General features: G+C 58.6%; 3 protein-coding genes across 15 annotated transcripts in view; 1 reads left to right on the top strand and 2 right to left on the bottom strand.

Moving 5' to 3' along the window:
• CROCC (ciliary rootlet coiled-coil, rootletin) overlaps positions 1-12,026 on the top strand; it is a 49,055-nt gene extending 37,029 nt beyond the window's left edge. For 4 of the 6 annotated variants that reach the window (XM_024749911.1, XM_024749910.1, XM_024749909.1 and 1 more), the window contains 10 exons: positions 4,950-5,119; positions 5,230-5,350; positions 5,641-5,804; positions 7,236-7,451; positions 8,105-8,329; positions 8,759-8,908; positions 9,232-9,432; positions 9,637-9,768; positions 10,428-10,604; positions 11,454-12,026. In XM_024749911.1, the coding sequence (XP_024605679.1) occupies positions 4,950-5,119; positions 5,230-5,350; positions 5,641-5,804; positions 7,236-7,451; positions 8,105-8,329; positions 8,759-8,908; positions 9,232-9,432; positions 9,637-9,768; positions 10,428-10,604; positions 11,454-11,540 (1,643 nt within the window). In that variant the 3' untranslated portion in view covers positions 11,541-12,026. Of the gene's footprint in view, positions 1-4,949; positions 5,120-5,229; positions 5,351-5,640; positions 5,805-7,235; positions 7,452-8,104; positions 8,330-8,758; positions 8,909-9,054; positions 9,202-9,231; positions 9,433-9,636; positions 9,769-10,427; positions 10,605-11,453 lie in introns of those variants that run through there. The other 2 variants (XM_024749907.1, XM_024749913.1) reach the window with 2 other exon arrangements.
• An 818-nt stretch (positions 12,027-12,844) lies between these two features.
• On the bottom strand, positions 12,845-19,243 carry MFAP2 (microfibril associated protein 2). Of its 5 annotated transcripts, XM_024749844.1 has the most exons (10): positions 19,182-19,205; positions 18,677-18,754; positions 16,814-16,891; positions 15,718-15,807; positions 15,506-15,532; positions 15,316-15,402; positions 15,146-15,190; positions 14,308-14,395; positions 14,015-14,088; positions 12,847-13,767 (listed from the first exon to the last, which is right to left on the bottom strand). In XM_024749844.1, the coding sequence occupies exons 3-10, from the start codon at positions 16,848-16,850 to the stop codon at positions 13,664-13,666; spliced, it is 552 nt and encodes a 183-aa protein (XP_024605612.1). In that variant the 5' UTR covers positions 16,851-16,891; positions 18,677-18,754; positions 19,182-19,205; the 3' UTR covers positions 12,847-13,663. The 5 variants fall into 5 exon arrangements, with proteins under 5 accessions (XP_024605615.1, XP_024605612.1, XP_024605610.1 ...); XM_024749847.1 differs by lacking the exon at positions 18,677-18,754 and having other exon boundaries at positions 12,845-13,767; positions 15,718-15,804; positions 19,182-19,243; XM_024749842.1 differs by lacking the exon at positions 18,677-18,754 and having other exon boundaries at positions 19,182-19,243.
• Positions 19,244-22,321: 3,078 nt separating this feature from the next.
• ATP13A2 (ATPase cation transporting 13A2) overlaps positions 22,322-23,132 on the bottom strand; it is a 20,231-nt gene continuing 19,420 nt past the window's right edge. For 3 of the 4 annotated variants that reach the window (XM_024749858.1, XM_024749857.1, XM_024749856.1), the window contains exons 28-29: positions 22,831-23,000; positions 22,438-22,740 (exon numbers count right to left, since the gene is read on the bottom strand). In XM_024749858.1, coding sequence (XP_024605626.1) covers positions 22,606-22,740; positions 22,831-23,000 — 305 coding nt within the window. In that variant the 3' untranslated portion in view covers positions 22,438-22,605. Of the gene's footprint in view, positions 22,741-22,830; positions 23,001-23,132 lie in introns of all 4 variants that reach the window. The other variant, XM_024749855.1, reaches the window with a different exon arrangement.

Here is a 23,132-nt window from a genome sequence, read left to right as displayed (position 1 = left end):
AGCTAGTTCCTTGCTGAGACCCGCCTACCTGCGACCCCCACCCCCCTTACATCACTTTCTGGCCCTTCGCTGGGCCACGCCCCTCTTGAGCCCAGTCTCAGTCCTGCCACTCACCCAGGCTGATCTGCGCACAACGTAGCTTGCTCTTTTTAAAGGGAGTAGAGAGGGTGCCGCTTTTTTTTTTTCCATTGAAACATAGTTGATTTACAATGTGGTAAGTTCTGCTGTATTGCAAAGTGATTCAGTTATACATGTATATACATTTTAAAAATATCCTGTTCCATTATGGTTTATCACAGAATATTGAATATAGTTCTCTGTGCTACACAGGAGGACCTTGTTGCTTATCCATTCTATACATAATAGTTTGCATCTGCTAATCCCAAACTCCCACTCAATTCCTCTCCCACCCCCCTTTCCCTTTGTCAGCCACAAGTCGGTTCTCTGTGTCTGTGAGTCTGTTTCTGTTTCATAAAAGTTCATTTGTGTCATATTTTAGATTCCACATTTAAGTGATTATCATATGGTATTTGTCTTTCTCTTTCTGACTTACTTCACTTAGTATGATAATCTCTAGGTCCATCCATGTTGCTGCAAATGGCATTATTTTATTCTTTTTTATGACTGAGTAGTATTCCGTTGTATGTATATACCATATCATCTTTTTAAAAAAAAAAAAACAAAATTGGACACGGGTTCGTGCCCCGGTCCGGGAAGATCCCACATGCTGCGGAACGGCTGGGCCCGTGAGCCATGGCTGCTGAGCCTGCGCGTCCGGAGCCTGTGCTCCGCAGTGGGAGGGGCCACAACAGTGAGAGGCCCACATACCGCAAAAAAAACCAACCAAACAAACAAACAAAAAATATTTATTTATTTGGTTGCACCGGGTCTTAGTTGTGGCAGGTGGGCTCCTTAGTTGTGGCACACGAACTCTTAGTTGTGGGATGCATGTGGGATCTAGTTCCCTGACAAGGGATCAAACCCGGGCCCCCTGCATTGGTAGCGTGGAGTCTCATCCACTGCGCCACCAGGGAAGTCCCTGTACCACATCTTCTTTATCCATTCATCTGTTGATGGACATTTAGGTTGTTTCCATGTCTTGGCTATTGTGAATATGTGCTGCTATGAACATAGGGGTGCATGCATCTTTTTGAATTATATTTTTGTCTGGATATATGCCCAGGAGTGGGATTGCTAGATCATATGGCAACTCTATTTTTAGTTTTTTGAGGACCCTCCATACTGTTTTCCATAATGGCTGAGGGTGCTCCTTCTTAATGCCCTTAACTCCTCTGAGTCTTTGAGTCTCCACCCTTTCTAATTGACCCCTGCCCTCTCTCCATCAGCACCTCATCCTCTTCATTCTCCTGTCGCTGGCTCCACACCCCTCCATACCAGACCTATGACCCCCGTATCTACCCCAGAAAGATACACACTCAGCCCAATCCCCTTTCCAGGAACTTCTTCAGAAGAGATCCTCCCACCCACACCTGCTCCCAAGGCCCAGGGGATGACTCTGGGAAAATCAGCACTGTATTTCAGCAGGTGCAAGCAGCCTTTTTAGGGAGCATTCATCTTGTCTCGGCCTGACCCCAATCTCACCTTGATTCCTAGGGCCTAGAATAGAACCTGTGGAATCTTAGAACGGTGGGAAATTTCACTATGAGATATTGAGTTGTTGCCTCTTCAAGTGCACGGATTTAGCCCCAGGATTGCATTCTTTCATTCAGTTCTGCTATTTATTAAGCACATACTATGTGCCAAATACAGTTGAAGCACTGGGGATGGAGTGGTAAACAAAACTGACAAGCATTTCTGCTTTTATGGAGCTTATGGTCTAGGTATGGGAGTAGCAGGCAATAAAATTGCTATATAAATTAAATATAGAATGTATCGGGTGGTGGTATGAGCTGGAAAATAGGTAAGGAAAAATAAGTCAAGGGATATTGCTGGTGAGAATGTAAAACGGTGCAGCCACTTTGGAAAATAGTTTGGCAGTTCCTCAAAAAACTAAAACTTAGAATTACCGTCTGACCTAACAATTCCACACCTAGGTATATACCCAAAGGAACAGGCACTTGAATAGATATATTGTCCACCAGTGTTGGTTGTAGCATCATTCACAGTAGCCAAAATGTGGAAGCAACCAAAGTGTGAGTCGCAGGTGAATTGATCACGTGATACCATTATTATTCGCCCTTGAAAAGGAGTGACATTTTGATGCGTGTTACAACATGGGTAACCTTTGACAACGTTATGCTAAGCGAAATAAGCTACTCACAAAAGGACAAATATAGTATGATTTTACTTATATGAAATATTTAGAATAGACATTCATGGAGACAGAAGGAGTTTAGAGGTTACCGGGGGTGTGAGGAGGGGAGAATTAAGAGTTATTGCTTACTGGTTACAGAGTTTGGGGTTGTATTAGTCTGCCAAGGCTGCTGTAACAAAGTACCACAAACCACTTAAACAACAGAAATTTATGTCTCAGGGTTCTGGAGCCAGAAGCCCAAGGTCAGGGTGTGACAGGGCCATGCTTCCCCTAAAGGCATTAGGGAAGAATTTGTTCCAGGTTTCCTAGCTTCTGGTAGTTCCTTGACTTATGGCAGCATAACCCCAGTCTCCACACGGAGTTCTCCTTGAGTGTGTGTCTCAATTCCCCCTTTTTGTAAGGACACCGATCATACTGGATTAGGGTCCACCCTACTCCAGTATGACCTCGTCTTAACTCATGACATCCATAACAACCCTATCTCCAAATAAGGTCACATTCTGGGTATGGCAGTTAGGACTTCGACATACGAATTTTGAGGAAATGCGATTCAACCCATAATAGGGGTGATGGAAAGGATTTAGAAACAGTGGTGATGTTCGCACAACAGCGTGAGTATAATTAATGCCACTTAAAGGTGGTGAGAAAGGCATATTTTGTTATATATATCTCATCACAGTAAAATTTCTTTTTTTTAATGAATTTATTTAATTTGGCTGCGTTGGGTCTTCGTTGCTGCACGCGGGCTTCTCTAGTTGCGGCAAGCGGGGGCTGCTCTTTGTTGCGGTGCTCTGGCTTCTCATTGCGGTGGCTTCTTTTGCTGCGGAGCACAGCCTCCAGTTGTTGTGGCGCGCGGGCTCAGTAGTTGTGGCCTGCGGGCTCTAGAGTGCAAGCTCAGTAGTTGTGGTGCACGGGCTTCGTTGCTCCGCCGGTTGTGGGATCTTCCCAAACCAGGGCTCGAACCGGTGTCCCCTGCATTGGCAGGCAGATTCTCAACCACTGCGCCACCAGGGAAGCCCCAGTAAAATTGCTTTTGAAGCTAAGGCCAGGACGGGGGCTAAGGTGTCCCTGTGGGAGGCAGGAAGAGCCTCGCTGAGGAGGAGGTGGGGAAGGGAAGGGTGGAGAAGAGACTGAGGGCAAGTGGAGAAGTCCTGAGTGGCAGCACCCCTGTCCTGTGCACAGCAAGGGCCGCAGTGCTGCCGGAGTGTAGAGAGCAAGGTGGAGAGGTGTGGGACGTGAGGCCGTGGGACACCAGACCTGCTCAAGCGGTCCTTGCAGGCCGCCACGAGGGTACCGGCTTCACTCTGAGGGGAGGGAGGCAGTGGGTAGACGTCCCGCTCTGGGTCCTCTGGGTGCTGATGGAGCCGTGGGGCTGGTTGGGTGTCACTGCTAAGGCCGACCCCCGTCCTGCTGTTCTCATTATTGACCTCCAGGTGCTGTCCCATCTCTGTCCGCCCTGTCCCCTCCCACCTCGTCATTGCCCGTCATCTCCCAAGCACAGTTCAAGTTTTTCTGCTGGGAAATAGGGGCACCTGGGTTCAAATCCCAGCTCTGGATCTTCCAAGCTTTGAGACCAAGCAAATCACTTAACTGCTCTGAGCCTGCCCAGCCTGTGAAGGGGGGAAGTTGGTCCTTACTTCTCAGGGAATTACTGTGAGGATGAAACGAGATGATGTAGGGAAAGCATTGGCCCAGTGCCTGGCACATAGTAAGTGCTCGTTACAGGGAGGTGTCGAGGGGATGGAGTGTCCACCCTTGGACTGGGCCCAGGGGATGCAGCCCTCATGCACTTGTGGTCTGGATGGGAGAGGCAGACATCGGACCCCCATGAGGGTGGGATGAGCTCACCCTAACCCAGCCTGGGGTCAGGGAGGCCTCTGAGGAGTGTTTCTTTTTTTTTTAAATAAATTTATTTATTTATTCACTTATTTAATTTTTGGCTGCATTGGGCCTTTGCTGCTGCACGTGGGTTTTCTCTGGTTGCGGCGAGCGGGGGCTACTCTTCCTTGTGGTGCGTGGGCTTCTCATTGCAGTGGCTTCTCGTTGCGGAGCATGGGCTCTAGGCGCTCGGGCTTCAGTAGTCGCGGCACACAGGCTCAATAGTTGTGGCTTGCAGTCTCTAGACTGCAAGGTCAGTCTGCTTGCAGGGTCAGTAGTTGTGGCGCACGGGCTTAGTTGCTCCGTGGCATGTGGGATCTTCCCGGCTCAGGACTCGAACCCGTGTCCCCTGCATTGGCAGGTGGGTTATCAACCACTGCGCCACCAGGAAAGCCCCTGAGGAGTGTTCTTTACACGTAGGGATGGGCCAGGCAAAGAGAAGCCATTGAGAGAGAAGGCAACAGAAGATACACAGGTCCTGGTGCCTTTGTAAGAGGGAATGTTCTAGAACGTGGGAGCTGTGGGTGATGTGAAGTGGCCAGCTTGTCAAGGGAGAGGGTGATGCTGGTGGGGGTGAGCGACAGGTGATGGCAAGGAAGCTGGGCTTGGTTCTGAGGGTTGGAAGGGCTGGTCAAGGGTTAAGCAAGAGGCTGAGGGGACCCAGTTTGTGCTGTGGGGAGCTCACTGGGCTGCCGGGCTCAGCAGGGATGGGCGAGATGCATTGGGAGCCTGCAGGCATCAACCAGGCAGGAGAGGCCTGTGGCTCCTGCATCCCCGAGCGTGTCTCATTCTCTAGGAAGTGGGGAAGAGCTCAGCAGCCCCAAGCCCTTGGAACGCAGCCCTGGGTCCCAGCCACCATCCCCAGGACCTGCCGCCTCCCCGGCATCTCCAGACCTGGACCCGGAAGCAGTGCGGGGGGCCCTCCGGGAGTTCCTGCAGGAGCTGCAGAGCGCCCAGAGAGAACGGGTGAGGTGGGGCGTGAGTGGCTGCAGGGGGAGCCCCGTGGCCCAGGGCCCTGTGAGGGGCCACAGGTCGTCCGAGCACGTCTTCCCTTCCCCCCAACATTGGGGTTGCAGGATGAGCTTCGGGCCCAGACGAGTACCCTGAGTCGCCAGCTGGCCGAGGCGGAGGCCGAGAGGGACAGTGCGACCTCACGGGCAAGGCAGTTGCAGAGGGCTGTGGCTGCGAGTGAGGAGGGTGAGTCTAACCCTCTGGGTCCTTGCTTTGCTCTCTTGTGCCCTTAGCAGCTGAGGTGGGAGGCTATGGGCTTGGCCTGAGCCACTCCTGCGTCCCTGCCCTGGCCACCGTGGCCTGAGCGGGCTGTCTCCTCTGGGGCCCCCTCCCTGGTCAGCCTCACCCTGTGTCCAGACCCACGGACCCCCCAAGGGCTCAGAGAGGCAAGCCCTGCAGTGGGCGGAGGGCGAGCCTGATTCAGGTCTCAGGCTGTGTGCCTGGCCGGGCCTGACGGAGCTGGGTGGGGGCCGCAGCCCAGCGCAGCGTGGACGGGCGGCTGAGCGGGGCCCAGGCCGAGCTGGCGCTGCAGGAGGAGAGCGCGCGGCACAGCGAGCGGGAGCGCCGGGCTGTGCTGGACCAGGTGGCTGCCCTGGAGAGGGGCCTGCAGGCCACCGAGAGCGAGCTCCGGGCCAGCCAGGTAGGCAGGAGCTGAGGGCCAATGGGAGAGGGCGGCGGGGTGCGGGCGATATGTGTGCTCCTGAATGGACGTCTGGAAGGCCTCCTGTGCACACCTCTGTTCTGTCTGCCTGGGTCTGCCGGCACCCACTGACGTGACCAGCCTGTGACTTTCTCCAAAAGCACATTCAGATTTCATCATCTTGTTGCATATGAGGTCATTAGGCTACAGAAGAAAGAGCCTGGGCGTTTGCAGCTCACAGACCTGGGTTCAAGTTCTTGCCCTGCTGTGTGATTCTCGCTTTCCTCATCTATAAAAGGGGGAGAACAGTAACTCTCTCCCAGAGACGATCCACGTGCACTCTTAACACATAGACAGTGCTCAGCGGACCTGTTTCCTTCATCTCTGTGTAGCCACGCCACTGGTGTCTGGGGGTTTTATGTGTGTTTGGGAGACATCTGTATATACGTGTGTGTGTGTGTGTGTGTGTGTGTGTGTCTGGGGCAGGAAGCACAGGCCCTGGTGGTGACGGTCCAGGCCGCCGAAGCCTTGAGCCCTTCTTGCAGCCGCAGATTCCCCCCCTCCCCTTTCCTCCTCTGGCCCTCCATGCCTGTCCCCACAGCCCACCCCAGGCCTCTGGCTCCAGGCCGAGCTTGAGCTGGATTGTTGTGTCTGCGGCTCCGGCTCTGGCCTTGGGCCCAGCCACAGGGGCCGCGGGAGGAGGCCAGGAACAAAGCTGGGCAGGAGCCAGAGTGGGGCTGCTGGGCCCAGACATGGCAGGGTTGGGGCTCTGAGCAGGGTGGAAGTGGGGCAGGCCTGGACGCTGTTGTAATAACACCCCCTTGCCCCGCCCTGTCTCTAGGATGGTGACAGGAAGAGAAGGACCCCTGTGTGTCTTCCTGCCCTATCCCCACTCCCCAAGTCTCCTTCACCAGCTGACCTCGCATCGGGAAGGGAGGAGTATCATCCCCTAAAGCCCAGGGCTCCTGCCCGACTCAGCTCAGGTCCCACATGCAGCTCTGGGCCCGCCTCTGGAGAGCGAGGCAGCAGAGCAGGGAAGCCCTGGAATCTGCATTTTTACACCTTCCACCCTCACCGCCCTGGGGCTCCGTAAACACCCAGGTTGTGGCGTCCCTGGACCGATCTGGTCCCTCGACCACACAGAGGTGAAATAGGGCCAGAGAGCAGGGACGGAGGGATGAGCAGGCCTGGATCACACAGCCTGTGAGACTTGGGCAAAATTGGAAAGTGCTCTGGGATCCTCGAGTCACCCTGTGAGCATGTGAGGAGACGGAGGCCCCAAGAGGGTCAGGGGCTGGCCCTGGGTCACACAGCAAGTGGTGTCTGTGACCACTTCCAGGCTGCTCCCCACTTCCTCCTAAGGGTCCTGCGGGATGTGGGAGGCGTGGGGTGGGCTGCACAGCTGGGGCCTGAGCCCTGCCCCACCCACAGGAGAAGATCAGCAAGATGAAGGCCAACGAGGTGAAGCTGGAGAGCGACAAGCGGCGTCTGAAGGAGGTGCTGGATGCCTCTGAGAGCCGCAGCGTCAAGCTGGAGCTGCAGCGGCGCTCGCTCGAGGGGGAGCTGCAGCGCAGCCGCCTGGGCCTGAGCGACCGGGAGGCCCAGGCCCAGGCACTCCGGGAGCGGGTTGATTCCCTGCAGAGGCAGGTGGGTCCCCTCCCCTGACCTCAGGCCCCTCTTCTGCATGCCCTGTGCCAAGTGCGTTATGGGGACTCTGTTTGATCCTCCCACCTACCCTGCGAGGCAGGTATTATCATCACCCCATTTCACAGATGGGCGGATGGAAGCTCACGGAGGTGACGTCATTGCCCAAGATCCCATAGCTAATAAGAGGCAGGGCCAAAATGAGAATTCAGGACTGTTTGTTGACGGAGTCTGCACTCATAGGAGGCAAGTGGGACCAGTTAGAGACATAGATTTCACTCATTTTCTTTTTTTTTTTGCCTTGGCCGCCAGGAAGCTCAGCTCTAACTGGAATGTTCAGTAGCTCTGCTAGCCCTACACTGTCACCCACCTAAGTCAAGAACACAGAAAATCTCAGGGTTGTGGTGGTTACCCTTTCTTCTCCATAACAGGGAGGAAAGGGGAATGAGAACCGGCAGAAGACCACAGGGTCTGGGACAGCCAGGTTGATGGCATTCTGTGTGAGGGTAGTTAACTGGCAGTGCGACCGGGCCCAGGTTGTAGTCACCTGAGCCAGTGGGAATGCATGGGAACAGTATCAGTGAGAAAGGCCTAGAGAGAGGTGGCAGGGGCTTGGGTTAGTCACACCTGGACCGTCCTGTCTGTCTTCCCACCAGGTGGCAGACAGTGAGGCGAAGGCGGGGACTCTGCAGCTGACGGTCGAGCGGCTGAGGGGGGCCCTGGCCAAGGTGGAAGAGAGCGAGGGGGTCCTGCGGGACAAGGTGCAGGGCCTGATGGAGGCTCTGACCCAAAGCAGCGCCAGCCTCACCAGCACCCAGGACAAGAACCTACACATGCAGAAGGCCCTGACTGCTTGTGAACATGACCGCCAAGTGCTCCAAGTATGGGGGTTCCAGGGTCTGGCTGCGGGCGGGCCCAGTGAGAGTTAGCCTACAAAGGCAGGCTTGGGGGCCCTGGTGGAGAGCTGACCCCTGGGACGGTCAATAAGAGCTGCCTTTGAGGGAGGGGTGGGCCCAGTAAGAGCATCAGCCAATGAGGGGAGGCTCTGGGGGGAGGTGGGATCAAGCCTACTAGGACAGGCTGCAGGACCCAGGGGCAGGCTAAGGGAAGAGCTGGGGTCTGAGGGCTTCCCCACCTTGTGTAGGTCAGTGGCTAGGCTGTGGGCCAGGCCTGCTGTCTGGCTTACTCTCCAGGTGAGAGGACTACCTGTTTAAGGGGCTGTGAACCTGGCCCGGAGGTCCCGTGTAGAGAGGAGCCCCTCGCCTCAGGGCTCCCAGGACAGCCTGGCACCATCAGCCCTTGTCCCGCAGGAACGGCTGGAGGCCACGCGGCAGGCGTTATCTGATGCAAGGAAGCAGAGCAGCTCCCTGGCCGAGCAGGTGCAGACCGTGCGGGGCGAGCTAGCGGACCTGGAGCTGCAGCGGGCGGAGTCCGAGGGCCGGCTGCAACAGCTGCAGGAGGTGAGGGCCAGGGTGGCCCTTCCGTTCCCAGGACCGTGAGCCCCTTGGCGTCGGGACCTTCTCACCTGTCTCCACCTGATCCCAAACCTAGGCCCAGCCTCCTGTGAGGAAGCATGGTTCATTCGGTCCATATCCCCATTATACAGATGGAGAAACTGAGGCCCAGAGAGAACTGTCTGGCCTCAGGTGACCATTCCCTGATGTGGGCCTCATAATAGCCTTACCTAGAAAGTGGGCCTGGCAGGCTGGCATCATCATCTCCAAGCTTCCGATGCACACCCTGAGGCCCAGAGGGATTAGGGACTCGCTGGCTTCTGCTGCAGGCGCTGCGGCAACGGCAAGAAGGTGAGGCTGCGGCCCTACACAAGGTCCAGAAGCTGCAGGATGAGCGGCGGCTGCTGCAGGAGCGCCTGGGGAGCCTGCAGCGTGCCCTGGCTCAGCTGGAGGCCGAGAAGCGGGAGGCAGAGCGCTCAGCCCTGCAGCTGGAGAAGGACCGGGTGGCCCTCAAGAGGGTGCTGGACAAGGTGGGCTGTGTCCCTAGGGCCCTCCCTTCACTTCCTTGGGTCCCAGCCCTGGTTGGTCCCAGCTGTGCGTCCCCAGGATTTGGGGCTGCAAGTCCCCCCGGCCCTGCTACCTGTAACCCAACACCCCTTTCTGAGCTGCTCCCACTTCCTGGGACCTCCCTCCTTCCCCGGGCACCCTGACCCCCTCCCGCTCTCCCCACCTAGGTGGAATGGGAGAAGCTTCGCAGTCACGAGGACACGGTGCGGCTGAGCGCAGAGAAGGGCCTCCTGGACCACACGCTCACAGAGGCTGAGTTGGAGCTGGCCGAGGCCCGGGGGCAGATCCAGCTGCTGGAGGTCTAGCCCCTGCCCACCCAGCCCTGGACACGCTTTCTCTCCCCAGCCCTGGACCCAACTCCACCCCCACAGTCCACGAGCCCAGAGCCTTGGAGGGGGTGCCCAGAGCCAGGTCCCAGAGGGAGGGGTCCTCCCCAGAGTGGAGAGGAAAGAGACCTGTCAGCACACGCGCCTGTGTGCTCACGTTGGTTGTGGACGTGAAGAGCTATGAGTGTATGTGAGAGTATTCTTGCGCATGTAGCACGAATCTGGTGCATGGATGCGGCATATCTAAGTATTAGGGATGTGCCTGTATCTTTGTGTACAGGTCTCTTCTTGTATGTAGATGTATGTGAGAGTATTGGGCTTTTGTACATATGCATGCATCCATGTGAACACAGGTTTGTACATGCTTGCTTTTATCTATCTTATCTATATCTGTATACACATATGGGCTTGTCTCTGTGTTTGAATATGTCTGTGTGTGTGTTTGTGTGCCTGAATGGGGGTCACTAACTACCCTGACCCAGGATTTGCAGGCCAGGAGGGCTGGGGGGTGGGAGAAAAACAAGGGTCTCTCCTACATCCCCTGCTTTGCCCCAAGGGGCCCTCAGGCTCCCACCCCAGGGAGGTGCCTGACACCCTACGGCCAGAGGCCTGACCCGTGGGCCCTCCTGCAGGCCCAGGTGGCAGCACTGCAGCAGAACCACAGCCCAGCGCGGCTGGAGGTGGATGAGCAGCGGCTGGAGCTGCAGCAGGAAGTGGATCGCCTGCGCAGTGCCCAGGTGCAGACGGAGCGCACCCTGGAGGCGCGGGAGCGGGCCCACCGGCAGCGGGTGCGTGGCCTGGAGGAGCAGGTACTCAGGCCTGGTGGGCTCTGGCCCTTCGCCAGGGGGCGGCAGCATCGGCAGGACTCCCCCTTCAGGAGGCTGGGCCAGGATGGAAGTGTGGAGCTGGGGGAAGGGGGCAGAGGAAGAGGAGGGGGCGAAGGAAGAGGAGGGGGCGAGGGAGAGGAAGAAGTGGGGGCAGAGAGAGGGCTGGCAGTAACCTCTTGGGTAGAAGTGGTCAGTGGCACCCATAACTGAAACGGTCCGGGTGGATCTGTGCTGCTATGAGCCACGGCTGGACACGGGGGCTCAAGTGATGTCATTGGAACTCAGTCCCCTTGCCACGGCTCCATGCCCGGGCAGGCCGTCTCCCCGGGTGGCACAGGTGGCCTCAACAGCTCCAGCCTCGGGTTATCCTAACAACCCATGATCCCAGCGGAGAGGGGGGCCCTTTTCCCTGAGATCAGCAGCACAAGTCCCAAGGATGAGCCTCATTGGCCAGCTGAGACCGCAGGCCCCCTCGTGACCATCTCTGCCCTGATCATGTCTGCAGGGCAAGGCTGCTTTGGTAGGCCAGGCCTGGGTCACAGGTCCACCCCTGGAGTCCAGCTAGCTCCAGGCCTGGCCTAGTGGTGAGAGTGGGGATGGGTGGCCCCCAAAGAGAGGCCGAGCAGTCTGGAGACACCCCACTGCTCCATGGAGCAAAATGAGAAGGGGAGGAAATACCCTGGCTCTTAATGACACCTGGTTTTTCTGAAACAGGCAGCACTGGGTCCCTTCTGGTGTCCTTCCATCAGTCACACCCCACCCCCGCCGCCCCGCTTTTTCTGAAACCAGGCTGGGGTCCTGGGCTGGCCCTACCACCTCTTTCTTCTCCAGGTATCCACACTGAAGGGACAGTTGCAGCAGGAGCTTCGAAGGGGCTCAGCTTCTTTCTCCCCCTCCTCCGGCCCCCCAGAGAAGTGAGCACCTTGCCGGCGGGCACCCTGGAGAGCAGCCCCGTGGCCGGGGCGGGACAGGGGAGGGGGGACTCCGGCACCAGGCCAGACCTGGCAGCGCCCTCCCAGCCTCGTCAGAGCCGGCCACCCTCTGTGGGCTCCCCACTCAGTCCAGCCCCCTCTCCCCCAGGATGAGCCCGTGTGAGGTCCCCCAGGACCAGTTTGAGGTCCTCCCTGAGTGTCTGAGCCAAAGCCAGGGGTTGGAGAGACCTCCCCTGCACCTTGTCTCTGGCCAACCCTGGAGCACAGGAAAGAGAAGGGATGTCCAGGCCTGGGGCAGGGGACCTTCTCTGGCTTCCCAGAGATCTCTTTGCCTTAGTTCAGAGTATTTGTCAGGAAATTCCTCAGAGTTCAGAGTCCCTGTATTTTTGTACCTTTTTACAATGTTAACTGTTCAGAACTGTTGTGTTTTTTGTAACAAGACGACCCCATTTAAAAAAAGACGGTTTGTACAGATGTGTCCCTTTACTATTAATGTGCCTTCTCCATCTGGGAGACAGGAGGGGGACAGGAGGGCCCTGGGGCCAGAGGGATGGGGTCCCCTAGTGGGTGCTCAGGGAGATGGGGGCAGTTTTTGAAAGGCCTGTGACGAAAGGTAAGGAACTTACCAACCTCACAGGATGTCGGGATGGGGAGGCCTCCAGGGTCCCGGGCCACCCACCCCATTTAACAGATGGAGCTGTTGAGGTTTGGGATGGGACCCAACCTATGCCGCTCGACTCTTTCCAGCTGAAGCTTTCTGCCCTTTTCTCTGGCTCCTCCTCAGGACAGGGCCCGCCCTCTGGACAGTAACAGGCATTCCAGGCGGTGTGGTAAACAAGGGCAGGCCTGGGAGTGGACGTGGGGTCTTGCCTTGGCTCCGCTGGATGATCCTGGGCAAAGCCGCTTAACCTAGCAGAGCCTCAGTTTGCTCCTCTGTAAAATGGGAATGTGCCTCCCGGGGTGGTTATGAGGAAGTATACACAGAAGATGCTCCGTGAGTGTTTCCAAGGAGAAATTCCATTCATCTCGTGGAGTCCAGTGGAGTCAGGTTCAACCCCAGCCCTGCCACTTACCACTGTGGGCCCTTGGGTGGCTTACGTAATCTAGGCTTAGTTTCCCTGTCTGTAAGATGGGAATGTTGACTGTACCCACCACATAGCCTGGCTGGAGGGTTAAATAGGCCTGCGTGCTGAGCCCTCAGAGCCTGGTCTCCATATGCTGGTCAGAGGGAGGTGTTGTAACAGCTTGCCCTGTTTCTGCCCTCTGAACTGCACCAGCCTTCCCTCCTGCCAAAGCCCTTGATATCAGAGTCCACCAACCTTGACCTCCCGCCTTCCACCCTATACGCTTCCACGTGGGCGGCCTCTCATCTTGCCTTGCACCCTTCTCTGGTGATGGGGCACTCACAGACTCACCAGGCAGCCCTGACAACGAGGAAGCTATAGTCCTGAACCTTCTGTTTCTGATACAACCCCCTGCAACACACACACACGCACACACACACACCCTGGGGGCGGGGGGGCAGTTGTCATGGCCCATCTTTCTGGGCAGGTCAGAGCTGAAGCAGGTGGATGAGGAGGCAAGGCCACAGGTCACCTGAACCTACCCTTCTCCCGAAGGGGCCTGGTAGCCTCTCCGTGAGGACATGCAGTGTTGAGGCACCTGGCCATCTCTGTGCCCTCGACCGAAAAAGTGACTCTGAATCTTTTGTAAAAACCTGTTTTTAATTTTGTATAAAACAAAGGTGGTCTATGCCCAGGGGCTGTAGGAAATCCAAGCAGACCAGCTGGGGTGAGGGTCATAGCCTACCTTGGGGGTGGGGCTGGAGTGGGGGACTGTCCTCAGAGGGATGGAGAAGGCACATCAGGGGCCCAAGTCCCGTAGAGAGGCCTGGGATGTCCCCCAACTGGGGGCGGAGACTGGAGCCCCCTTTGTGCCCCAGGGGTGGCCACAGGCTGGGGGAAGGGCCTGAGGCAACCCCCGGCGCTGCAGCCACTAACATTTTACGGGATAAAAGGAACGTCTGGCTGGGGAGAAAAGCACCAGGTCAGGCAGAGCCTGAGGGCCCCAGATCGAGGAGGGTCCGGGGCTCGGGGTGCCAGTCCCACCCTAGCAGCCCCCGCAGCTCCTGGCACAGGAGGCTGCCACAGATTGGCACAGGCCGCTGCTGGCCATCACGCCACATTTGGAGAACTTGTCACGACACAGGTCAGCTGTTGGGGGTGGCAGGAAGGAGTGGGGGTCAGGGTGCGGCTAGGTGATGGAAACTGCTACCCCCGCCCCAACCGTGGTGATGGGGGATGTTCTGAGGATAAAAAGCAGCCGGGAGGGGAGCTCAGGATTCCCCGGAAGTGGCCCTGGATTGAACACATGTTTAATAAACATCAGATGGGTGGACGCGTGGATGGATGATGAGTGGGCATGGGGGCAGGGGAAAGAGGAGGGTGGAGGCCTTCCTACCTCGCAGGAGCTCCTCGTGGGCACAGACCGTGCGGACACAGATTTCCTTGTTGATGACATACACACGGCGGAGGCTGAGAGGGACAGAGGGACGGGGCCCGGGAGAAACGTCAGCCCCATCCTCACCTGCCCCACGGGAGAGCCGGAGCCCCAGCCCCTAGGCCTGGGCTTGACCAGAGTTGAGCTCAACCTTGGGGTTCACTAGCTTTCCCCACTCCCACGTTGCTGGCTGGAGCTGTGGTTCCCCTCGCTCCCCTGCCACCCCCGTCCCCCCAGTCCCTGCCTGCGCTCACCTGTAGAAGCAGACCTCGTTGAGACACTGTTTACAAGGCTTGTGTATGGAGTAGAGGCGGGTACACGGGTACTGCTCCTCGCGGCAGTCTGAGTGACAGGTGGGATCAGACTTGGGGGGGCTGCAGCTGGGGGCTTCGAGCTGGGTGGCGGCCCCCAACCGCACCCGTGGGAGACTGGCTCTCAGGGCCTAGGTACCCCTGCACCCTCAGGCCCAGCCTAGACCTGCGTGCACACACCAACACATGCACACGCGAGCCCTGTTGGACCTTGCGAGGCTGCCCAGTTTTAGTATATTTATACATATACAAATTCACAACCACGCTTGGAAGCGTATATTCAAACACAAATCTGTACCCGCACACAGTCACGAAAGTCCACAGCAGCCTCACAGGAGGTCCACACACTCACACGCCGAGCTGTGAGACAGGGTCCCTCACACACAGGCTGGCTCTTGGGCTCTTGGCCAGGGGAGGCCCGCTGAGCTGGCCTGGGCTTCCCGCCCCATCCTCGCCTCTCCTGCCTCTGAGCACCACCCTGTCCTACCGCCGACGTGCTCCCGCCCCGCCCCAGTGTCTGGGAGTAGAGGCCCCTCCTGAGGCTGCAGCCAACTTGGCCTCCAGCAGGGCCCAGGGGCAGGGGGATCTCCCAGAGCTGCCTCGGGGGGGCCCTGGAGTTGCCAGCCTAAAGCAGGGGCACCTCTGCAAGCCCCTCACCCCACCATCCACCCCAGCGAGAGCAAAAGGCCTGGCTTTCTCTGTCCTCCCAGGGCCGCACGCCACTGCACCCTAACTTCCGGGGCCATGCCTCTGTCCCTCCAGTTGTCAGGAAGGTTCTTACCCAGAGGCCCAGGCTCCGTGGGCTCCGTCTCTACAGTTCCTGGTTCTGGTGTTGGGGGAGAGGCAGGCAGAGATCACTGGGACGGGTCTATTCAGGGCAGGGTGAGGTCACCTCTCCCAGCCCCGGACAGACCTCCCCACTCCCGGGGCTGGCTGGAGCTGGTGGCCTACCTAAGGTGGGAGCTGGGATGACTTCCTGTTGGACTTGCTGCTGGGACTGGAACTGAAACTGCTCCTCCGGGGGCCGAGGAGTCACCTCTGCAATGAGAGATGATGGAAGGGTCTGCTCCCATCGCCCGCAGGTCTCTATGGACTCCCCACCCAGCTGCCTGCCCATCCTATCCTGCCCTCAGCCCTTTACCTTGATAATCATAGTAGTCCGGGTTGTCTGAAAATAAAGATGAATGTGGAATTGGTGGGGGTCAGGCTAGCCCCCAGCCCCAGGTCACAACTGAGCAAGGGACCATACCCCGAGATTCCATCGCCCTACCACCCCACCTGATCCCTGGCTGAGCCATGCAGATCCAGGGAGCAGGGCTGGCGGGGAGGCCTGGGGGCGGACAAGGCGCTTACCGATCTGGTCGCTATAGTGGGTGTACTGGACGTGGTCTGGGAACGGAGGCAGCGGATCCAGGTCGTACTGGCCCTGAGCCAGCAGGCCTGCTGTGGGGAGGCAAAGCTGAGGGGACGTCCAGCAGGGAAGGGCAGCAGAGGCCCCAAAGCACTTCCGGGGGGGGGTAGGTAGAGGTCCCTAGGGCAGGCCTGTAAGACCCTAATATCCTCAACAGACTCTAGACCCATAGGAGGCAAACGCCTTCCTTGACCATAAAGGCCCTTACACTCCCTGGTCCTGTGTCGCCTCACGGGTCATATCCTGCCCCTCTCCCCCATGCCGGCCGCTGCCTGCCCCAAGGCCTTTGCACTTGACTCTCCCTGGGCCTGTCATCCTGATTTGCTTCTCCTCCTTCAAGTCTCAACTGAAATTTCAGCTCTGCTAAGAGGCCCTCGCTGGCCCACCCACACTCTCCATCTCGTTCTCCTGTTTATTTCCATCATAGCACTCAACATAATCTGACACTTATCACATCTCCCTTCCCTAGACTGGCAGGCAACACCATGAGGGCGGGGGTCTGTCTGCCTGGTTCATCACTGTGTTCCCAGGGCCTAGCCCAGTGCCTGGCCCAAAGCAGGGGTTCCACAAATATCTGTTAAATTAACGGATGTTAGACCTGGCAGGGCCTTTGGGGTCCCCATTGATAACTCCTCACTTTGACTAACAGGGACTTCTCCAAGGTCAAGATTGTTCTAGACCAAAGCGGTCTAGAACCCAGGCCTTCAGACTCCCTGCCTTAGGGGCCTGCATTCCTGCACCTCAGCTCCTGGGAGGGTCGGTAAGTAAGAAGAAAAATGTGGATCCTGGTGTCTGGGCCCACTCTCCAGAATCCTGCCAGTCTGCTGCTGTGGAGGGTTGAGGAGGGGCCCAGGAGGTGCCTCTAGTCTTTGGGAGGGGTTGCCAGCTGTCTGTGGCCCAAGAGGTGGACGGCCCTGGGAGCGATGGAGCTGAGTTCTGGCCATAGGACACGACAAAAGCTTACTGCCAGCTCCCTCCCCCTACAAACTCCACTCCCACCCACATAAAGGGAGCCCCACCCACCTAGGTGCCACTTACCAGGCAGGAACAGCAGGAAGAGGTAGGCAGCTCTCATGGTTACACAACGAGGCGGGCTGGACTGGTGTCAAGGGACAGCTGGAGGAAGAGGAGGGGGCAAGCTGTATCCCGGGCCACTACCCCAGGGCTGCAGAGCCCACTTCTGCTCCCCCGAATTCAGCCTGGAGAAGGAGGGATTCGGAACAGAAGCCAGGCAGGTGGAGGGTCATGGAGTCTGGGCCCAGGGGGAGGGGACTACTTTGGAGGGACATCCTCTGTCCCTGATGGCCCACTGGGTGTTCAGATCCTAAGGGACTCGGCCTCCAACCTGGCTCCAAGAGCTGATCTTGACAAACAGACCCTACCCTGCCCTGCTCACTAAATGGACATTTCTAATCCTCTATCAGCCCTGCCCCTGCTCTCCTTGCCACAACCCATGCCAACCCTCTGGTTCAGCACTTCCCCAGGTGTCTAATGCACTGATCCTGACCCCAGGCCCATCCTCGGGACCCCAACCGTGCCCAGCCAACATCGAAGCCCAGACTCAGCAGGAAACCACATGTGTGCCTGGGCCTCAGGGGCCCCTGGGACAGCCAGGCCTGGGCAGGGCTCCCACCCCTAGAAGATTCCTCTCCTGCCAGGCCTCCAGGCCTCCCAAGACCTGGCTGACTTCATCGCACACTCACGAGACTGAGACTGAGGTCTCCTTGTCTGCTGCAGCAGGAAGCACTTAGGGTGGAGTCTGAAAAGCGCCTCTCCAGATCCTAGAGGGTAGTGCTGAAGGGGACCGTGATGTCCCCCAACCTGACATTGTATGACAAGTGTTATGTGTGTAGCTTTTTGGGGAGAGGGCCGTGGTCCTTAGTTTTCACTGGGCTCTTGAAGTTCAAGAGCTCCTGGTTGAGTCTAGCCTCCAGTCTTTGACCCCACAGTGGACTTGGCAGAATCTACAGGTCCTCTTGTCCAGTCCCAGCTCAGTGCGGGGCAGCCCCAGGGCTGTCGGCCTTCTGCCAGGAGGGCTGGGAGAGAGTCCCCGGGCTCACCCGTCCGGAGGACCCCCGCCCTGCCACAACAAGAGGAGTTCTTCCGGATAGCTGAAAGGAAACCTAACTTTGCCCCATCGTGCCTCGCCCAGGGAGTCGAGGGAGAGGGGGAGGGAAGGAGCAGAAACATGGGCATCTTTCCCTCCTTCTGCCCAGTCCCGATGCTTTCGTGACCCGCTGCCTGTCTCCTACATTCAGCCTCTCGCTCCCTCCTCAACCCTAGCTGCAGTCGATGGGGTGGGTGGGGATGAGGTGGGGTGGCGGAGGCGAGACCTGTGACTCAAGCTGCCCCACCGGCCGGGGACATCTGGTTCCCACATCCCCATTCTGAGCACCCTTGGCCTCCTCTTGGTGGGGGACTGAAAGGCCTGGAGCTCCCCACAAGGCCTCACTGTCCCCTACTTGCCCCCCAGGCTGGTGGCAGGCAGGCTAGCTGGAGCTGTCACCACTCAGGAGAAGGCCCCGAGCTGGGGAGGTTGGTTGGGGGGCGGGGGGTTCTGTGGGTCCCCAAAGCCCCTCCTAGGCCTCTCAGCCCCCTGAAAGGAGTCTTTCCTCCCCTCGGAGGTTGAGCACCCAGGCCCAGGCTTATTGGGGGAAGGAGGGCTGGGCTGTAAAGAAGAGAGTCCCTGTGGCAGAAGCGGGTCCCTCCAGGGGACCACACCTCCAAGCACATCTAGACGACAGACTGTTTGGGTGTCGGGAGGCCAGGACCTGCCTAGGAGGCCTGTTCCTGGACCCTGGCCCCTTCCGCGGCTGGGACGCCCCCTACCCTCTGTGTCTGGCGAGAGGGGCACTAGCGGGGCCTCCTCCGGGCCCCCTGCCCCCACGCTCACTGACTCACTCTGCTGGAGGCTCTGTCTGCTCCAGAGGCCGGGCTGGGGTCCGGCTGGAGGAAACCAGATGTTGCAGCGCCGCACAGCTGGGAACAATCAGCCACGGAAACTTGCTCGGGCGCGCTCCCTCGCGCTCTCTCGGTCTCTGATCTCTCTTTGTCTCTCCGCGTCTCTGTCCCCGCCGCTCCCGCCGGACACCCACACCCCAGCCGCCGCATTCCAACCTCCCAGGGAGAACAAAAGCCGCCCCATCCCCGACGCCCCCCAAATCGGGCTCCCCTCCCTTCCCAACTCGCGTCTTCCCCTCCAAACGACTCCAAACTTTCCAAGTGCCCTCTTAGCATCTGCTCAGACGGCCCCGGACTCAGGGATCCCGAACGGAAAGCCGCCCCCAGGATCGGGGTCCCGCAGAGACCCGCACCCTCAGTACCTGGGGGCCCTCCGACGTCGCGGCCCACGACCCAGTCCCCCCTTGCGCCCCCGGCCCGGTCAGGCCGCCAGGCCCGCGCCTACCTGGCCGGGTCACTCCGCGGCCCGCTCCGAGTCCGCCCGCCGGAGCCGCCCCTTTGCCCGCTCCGAACCCCCCTCCGGGCCCCCGACGGGGCCGGCGCCCGCCCTCCAGCCTGGATCCGCTGGGTCCTAACGCGAGCGCCGCCGCCGCCGCCGGGGCCGCCACGCCGCGACCTCGGGTCTTCAACCCTCTTCTGGGGGCAGCCCCGCGGGGAGGAGGCGCCCACGGAGCCAGCCTCACGTCTGTTCAGCACTTTCCGCTGTGCAAAATGCTTTCTCCTCACGGCCTCATCACAGCTGGAGCGCAAAGTGGTGAGATGGGTGAAGTGGGCGTGCTGCCCCCATTTTACAGAGGAGGCTCGGAAAGATGATTCGCCTACCGCGGCTCAGCGAGAAACAGCCTCGCCCTCCCTTTTGGCTTCTCCCAGCTTCCAGGACAGCCTTCCTGGCCTGGTTTTCCTTCTGCCTCTCTGGTTGTGCCTTCCGGGTCTCCCGAGCCAGCTCCTGGCCGCAGCTGCCTTCCATAACCAGCATTTCTTTGAAACCACAGGCTACAGGCTACCGGGCCTGGCCACACGAATGTCCCCAAGGCACATCCAATTCAACAGGATCCAAGTCCAAATTCACAACATCCCGACCTTCCCCAGACCTGGCCCTTGAAGGTGTTCCCATGCAGGGAATGAGCCCACCGTCCTTCCCTTACCCGGCTGACTGTAACTCCCGTGTGCTCAACCCCTTCAGCCAATCCAGCTCCCACCACTAATTCTGAATCTGTAATACCTCCAATCTAGGCCTTCGCAAACGGGCCCTGCCCTCACCCACTCACCTCAGACAGGGTGGGGGGCAGGGAGGCTTCTACCTAAAGCCTTTCACTGGTTTCCCAAGGTACCCGGGAACAAGGCTAAACTCCCCCGGGGCCCCCAAAGGCCCTACCTTTCATCACAGTCTGGCTCTGCCTCCTCATTCCCTCTGCCTGGTCTCCCAAAAGCCTCAATGGCTTTCTGGCTGATTCTCAGTAGACCCCTCCCTTCCTCCACCTGCCACCAGGCCTTTGCTCAAAATGTTTCTTCCTTCTGCAACACTGGTGAGGTTTTCCTCCTTCAGATTATAGATCAAACCCTCCCTTCCTCAGAGGCGGCTTCCCTTTCTCCCTGTTAGAGCTCTTAAGCATCAGCTGTTGCCCTATGTCTGAGACCATGTGAATCCCGCCCCTCTCCCCGACGAGCCTGTCAGCCACGTGGAGACAGGGACAAGGTCTGCTTCTGCTCATCCTCAGTTTTTGCTCACTAGGCACAGTGCCAGGCTCAGAGCAGCTGTTCAGTAAACATTTGTGGAATGAATAAATGACGTACAGTGGATTCTCCTGGGAGGCTGGCCGGGTGTGGGGTTGCAGGTCTCCTGCCCCTGGGGCGGTCCTGCCTGGTCACGGGAATCTAGGCCTGGGGCAGGGGCCTCAGGCTGGGAGGCGGATCAAGATGCCCCTTGATTCAGGCCCTCACCTTCAGGTCTCCTTAGGCTGCTTGTCCCTTAGACACTGAATCCCGTTAGGCAGGGACTGACCATATCCCATGCATCGTTTGTTCCCCAGTGCGGGTCTGTCAAGTGAATGGAGGAATGAATAACTGTCAGCCACCACGCCCCCCTCCCCGCTCCAGTGTCTATGGCAGAATAAGCAGGGATTTTTGTCACTGTGGAGCACTATGGGCCCCGGGGGCCAGCCCGGCACTCTCTGCCCTTCCTTAGCCCTTCACTGCTGCCAGATGCAATCCCACTAGTGTAGGAGAGGAAACTGCCTGGCAGAACTGCTGTCCCCTACGCTTGACAAAAAGGGGAAACTGAAGCCCCAAAGCTGCCACCTCTAGTGTCCTGGCTCCCAGATCCTCTGCTGCTTCTACCCACTCCTCTGGCACTAAGGACCCAAGCACAGGTGGCAGCTATCCGGGGAGGGAGTAGCAGGTGTGGGGACTCTTCTCCCAGTGTTCTTGGAGATTTGCTCCTTCCCCGCTCGCCTCTCACGCCACATTATAAGCTGCACCCAGGCAGAGGTCATGTTTTTTGTTCACTGCCGTAGTCCCTGTGCCTGGCACACGACTGCCCAACAAATGCACGAAGAATCAGCTAGGGGTAGAGGTGGGAATCAAACCCAGGCCTCGCCGTGTCCTCCAACCTCCCTTTGCACAACATCTGCCACCCTGAACCATTGCTGTCTGATGACTCAGTGCCCAGTGCAGAGGGTCTGTGGATGCGCCTGGTGTCACAGGTTACCTCCTCACGCCCCCCATCCTTGTCCTCAGTTTGATTCAACATTCGCTGAGCTCCTACGAGGGTGGGCTGGGGGTGGTGCCAGGGCTTCTAGTAATGAGGTTGGCGGGGGCTTTTCTTTCCTGTTGTCCCCTGCCCAGCACAGATGGACCAGATGACGGAGCTGCATCTCCAGAGCAGGGCTTGGCGAGGGTCCCACTGGTGGGATGAGGTCAGAAGCACCCACCCTTCCCTGGGGGATGGCGCATGTGGTTCTGGCTGGGAAACGTGGGCTCAGAGCCTGGATCGCATGTGAGGGAAGAACTGGACCGTAAACACATCCCAGGATGCGGGAGGTGGGGAAAGCAGGGAACTGCCCCAGTTAAACGCCTTGTAGGTGCTGGTACTCGTTTGAGTCAAGCCCCATTCTCTGCTGCCCCTGCAGGAGGGTAGGACGGTTAAGACTGTGGACTCTGGAGTCAAAGCAATCTGGTCCCAGCTCTGACTACCTGTGTGACCTCTAAGCCTCAGTTTCCATATCTGTAAAAGGGGGATGGGGAATTCCCTGGCAGTCCAGTGGTTAAGACTCTGTGCTTTCACTGCCACAGGCCCGAGTTTGATCCCTGGTCAGGGAACTAAGGTCCTGCAAGCCATGTGGTGCGGCCAAAAATAAAAATAAAAAAGGCGGGGGCAGTACTCCACAGTTATAAGGATTAAATGATGATGCCTATAAAATGCTGAACGGAGCACCGGGCATGTGCTCAACCTGGAGATATGACTGTCAGATGAGGAAACAGAGGCTCAGAGAGGGGAGTTGTCCAACATGATCTGAAAAATCAGGGGATGCCGGGAGCAGACACGTGCCAGGGGCACCCAGGTCAGTGGTATCAGGCAGGCCGAGGCAGGAAAATATTATGACTTTATTTGCTACACTGACAGTGGCTCTGAGTGCGGGTGGTGGCCGCTGTCTCTACAAGGGGCGTCCGAAGTGGGGGACAAGGATAGTTAGCATCTCCCCAGGCGGGGGCAGGGAAGGCTGGGCCGGGCAGACGTGGGACATGAGTGTGACAACCGCCAACCTCAGGGCTGCAGGAGCGATGGCAGTGGTGTCTCTGGAGATGGGTCCTGGCCGGTGGCTCAGAAGCAGGGAGATCCAGTGTTTAGGGTGCCGGCCGGCGGGCCTGCGCTACCTCCCGGGCCCGGCGGCCGGTGGCCAGGGCTGCTCGGCCAGCTCCTGCTCCAGCTGCTTGAAGCGCTTCTTGGAGGCCCGTTTGGGCCGTAGCCACCGCAGGCAGCCTGGGAGGCACTGGTCCAGCACGCTCTGCCGGGGACAGGGAGGGCGCAGGGGGGCAGCTGTGGCTCAGTCCCACCCCCAGAGCCCCCTGCCACCCCAGCGCGGGGCGGGCCCCACCTCCAGCATGAAGGCCCCCACGAAGTTGAAGGCGACCAGGCCCAGCAGCAGCAGCTTGAAGTAGGTGTCAGCGATGGTCCTCAGCGCCAGTAGCCCCTGCAGGAGGCCGGGGGCCAGGAGGAGGCCCACCAGGACAGAGCCCAAGAGCACCAGGGCCACCAGGAAGGGCACTGGGGGTGGGGGAGTCCGTCAGCCAGGGAGCCCCACACACTCACACCCGTGCCCGACGGGACCCCACAGGCACCAGCCCCACAGCCCTTCCCTCCATCTCATCCCCCCACCCTCCAGTTCATCCCCCTCCC

The sequence above is a fragment of the Neophocaena asiaeorientalis genome, unplaced genomic scaffold (genome assembly GCF_003031525.2).
Source record: "Neophocaena asiaeorientalis asiaeorientalis breed wild unplaced genomic scaffold, Neophocaena_asiaeorientalis_V1.1 scaffold275, whole genome shotgun sequence".
NCBI classification, from domain to species: Eukaryota; Metazoa; Chordata; class Mammalia; order Artiodactyla; family Phocoenidae; genus Neophocaena; species Neophocaena asiaeorientalis.
Note: the sequence above shows the minus strand (reverse complement) of the source record. Positions and strands in the feature narration are given on the sequence as shown.

Excerpts from the sequence above, each read along its gene's own strand:
- MFAP2 (XM_024749842.1), bottom strand. The coding sequence starts at position 16,850 with ATGAGAGCTGCCTACCTCTTCCTGCTGTTCCTGCCTG. Across the intron at positions 15,191-15,315 it reads CATCCCAGCTCCCACCTTAG|AACCAGGAACTGTAGAGACG; the intron begins GTAGGCCACCAG and ends CCCCAACACCAG. Across the intron at positions 14,396-15,145 it reads CACGGAGCCTGGGCCTCTGG|ACTGCCGCGAGGAGCAGTAC; the intron begins GTAAGAACCTTC and ends CCTGTCACTCAG.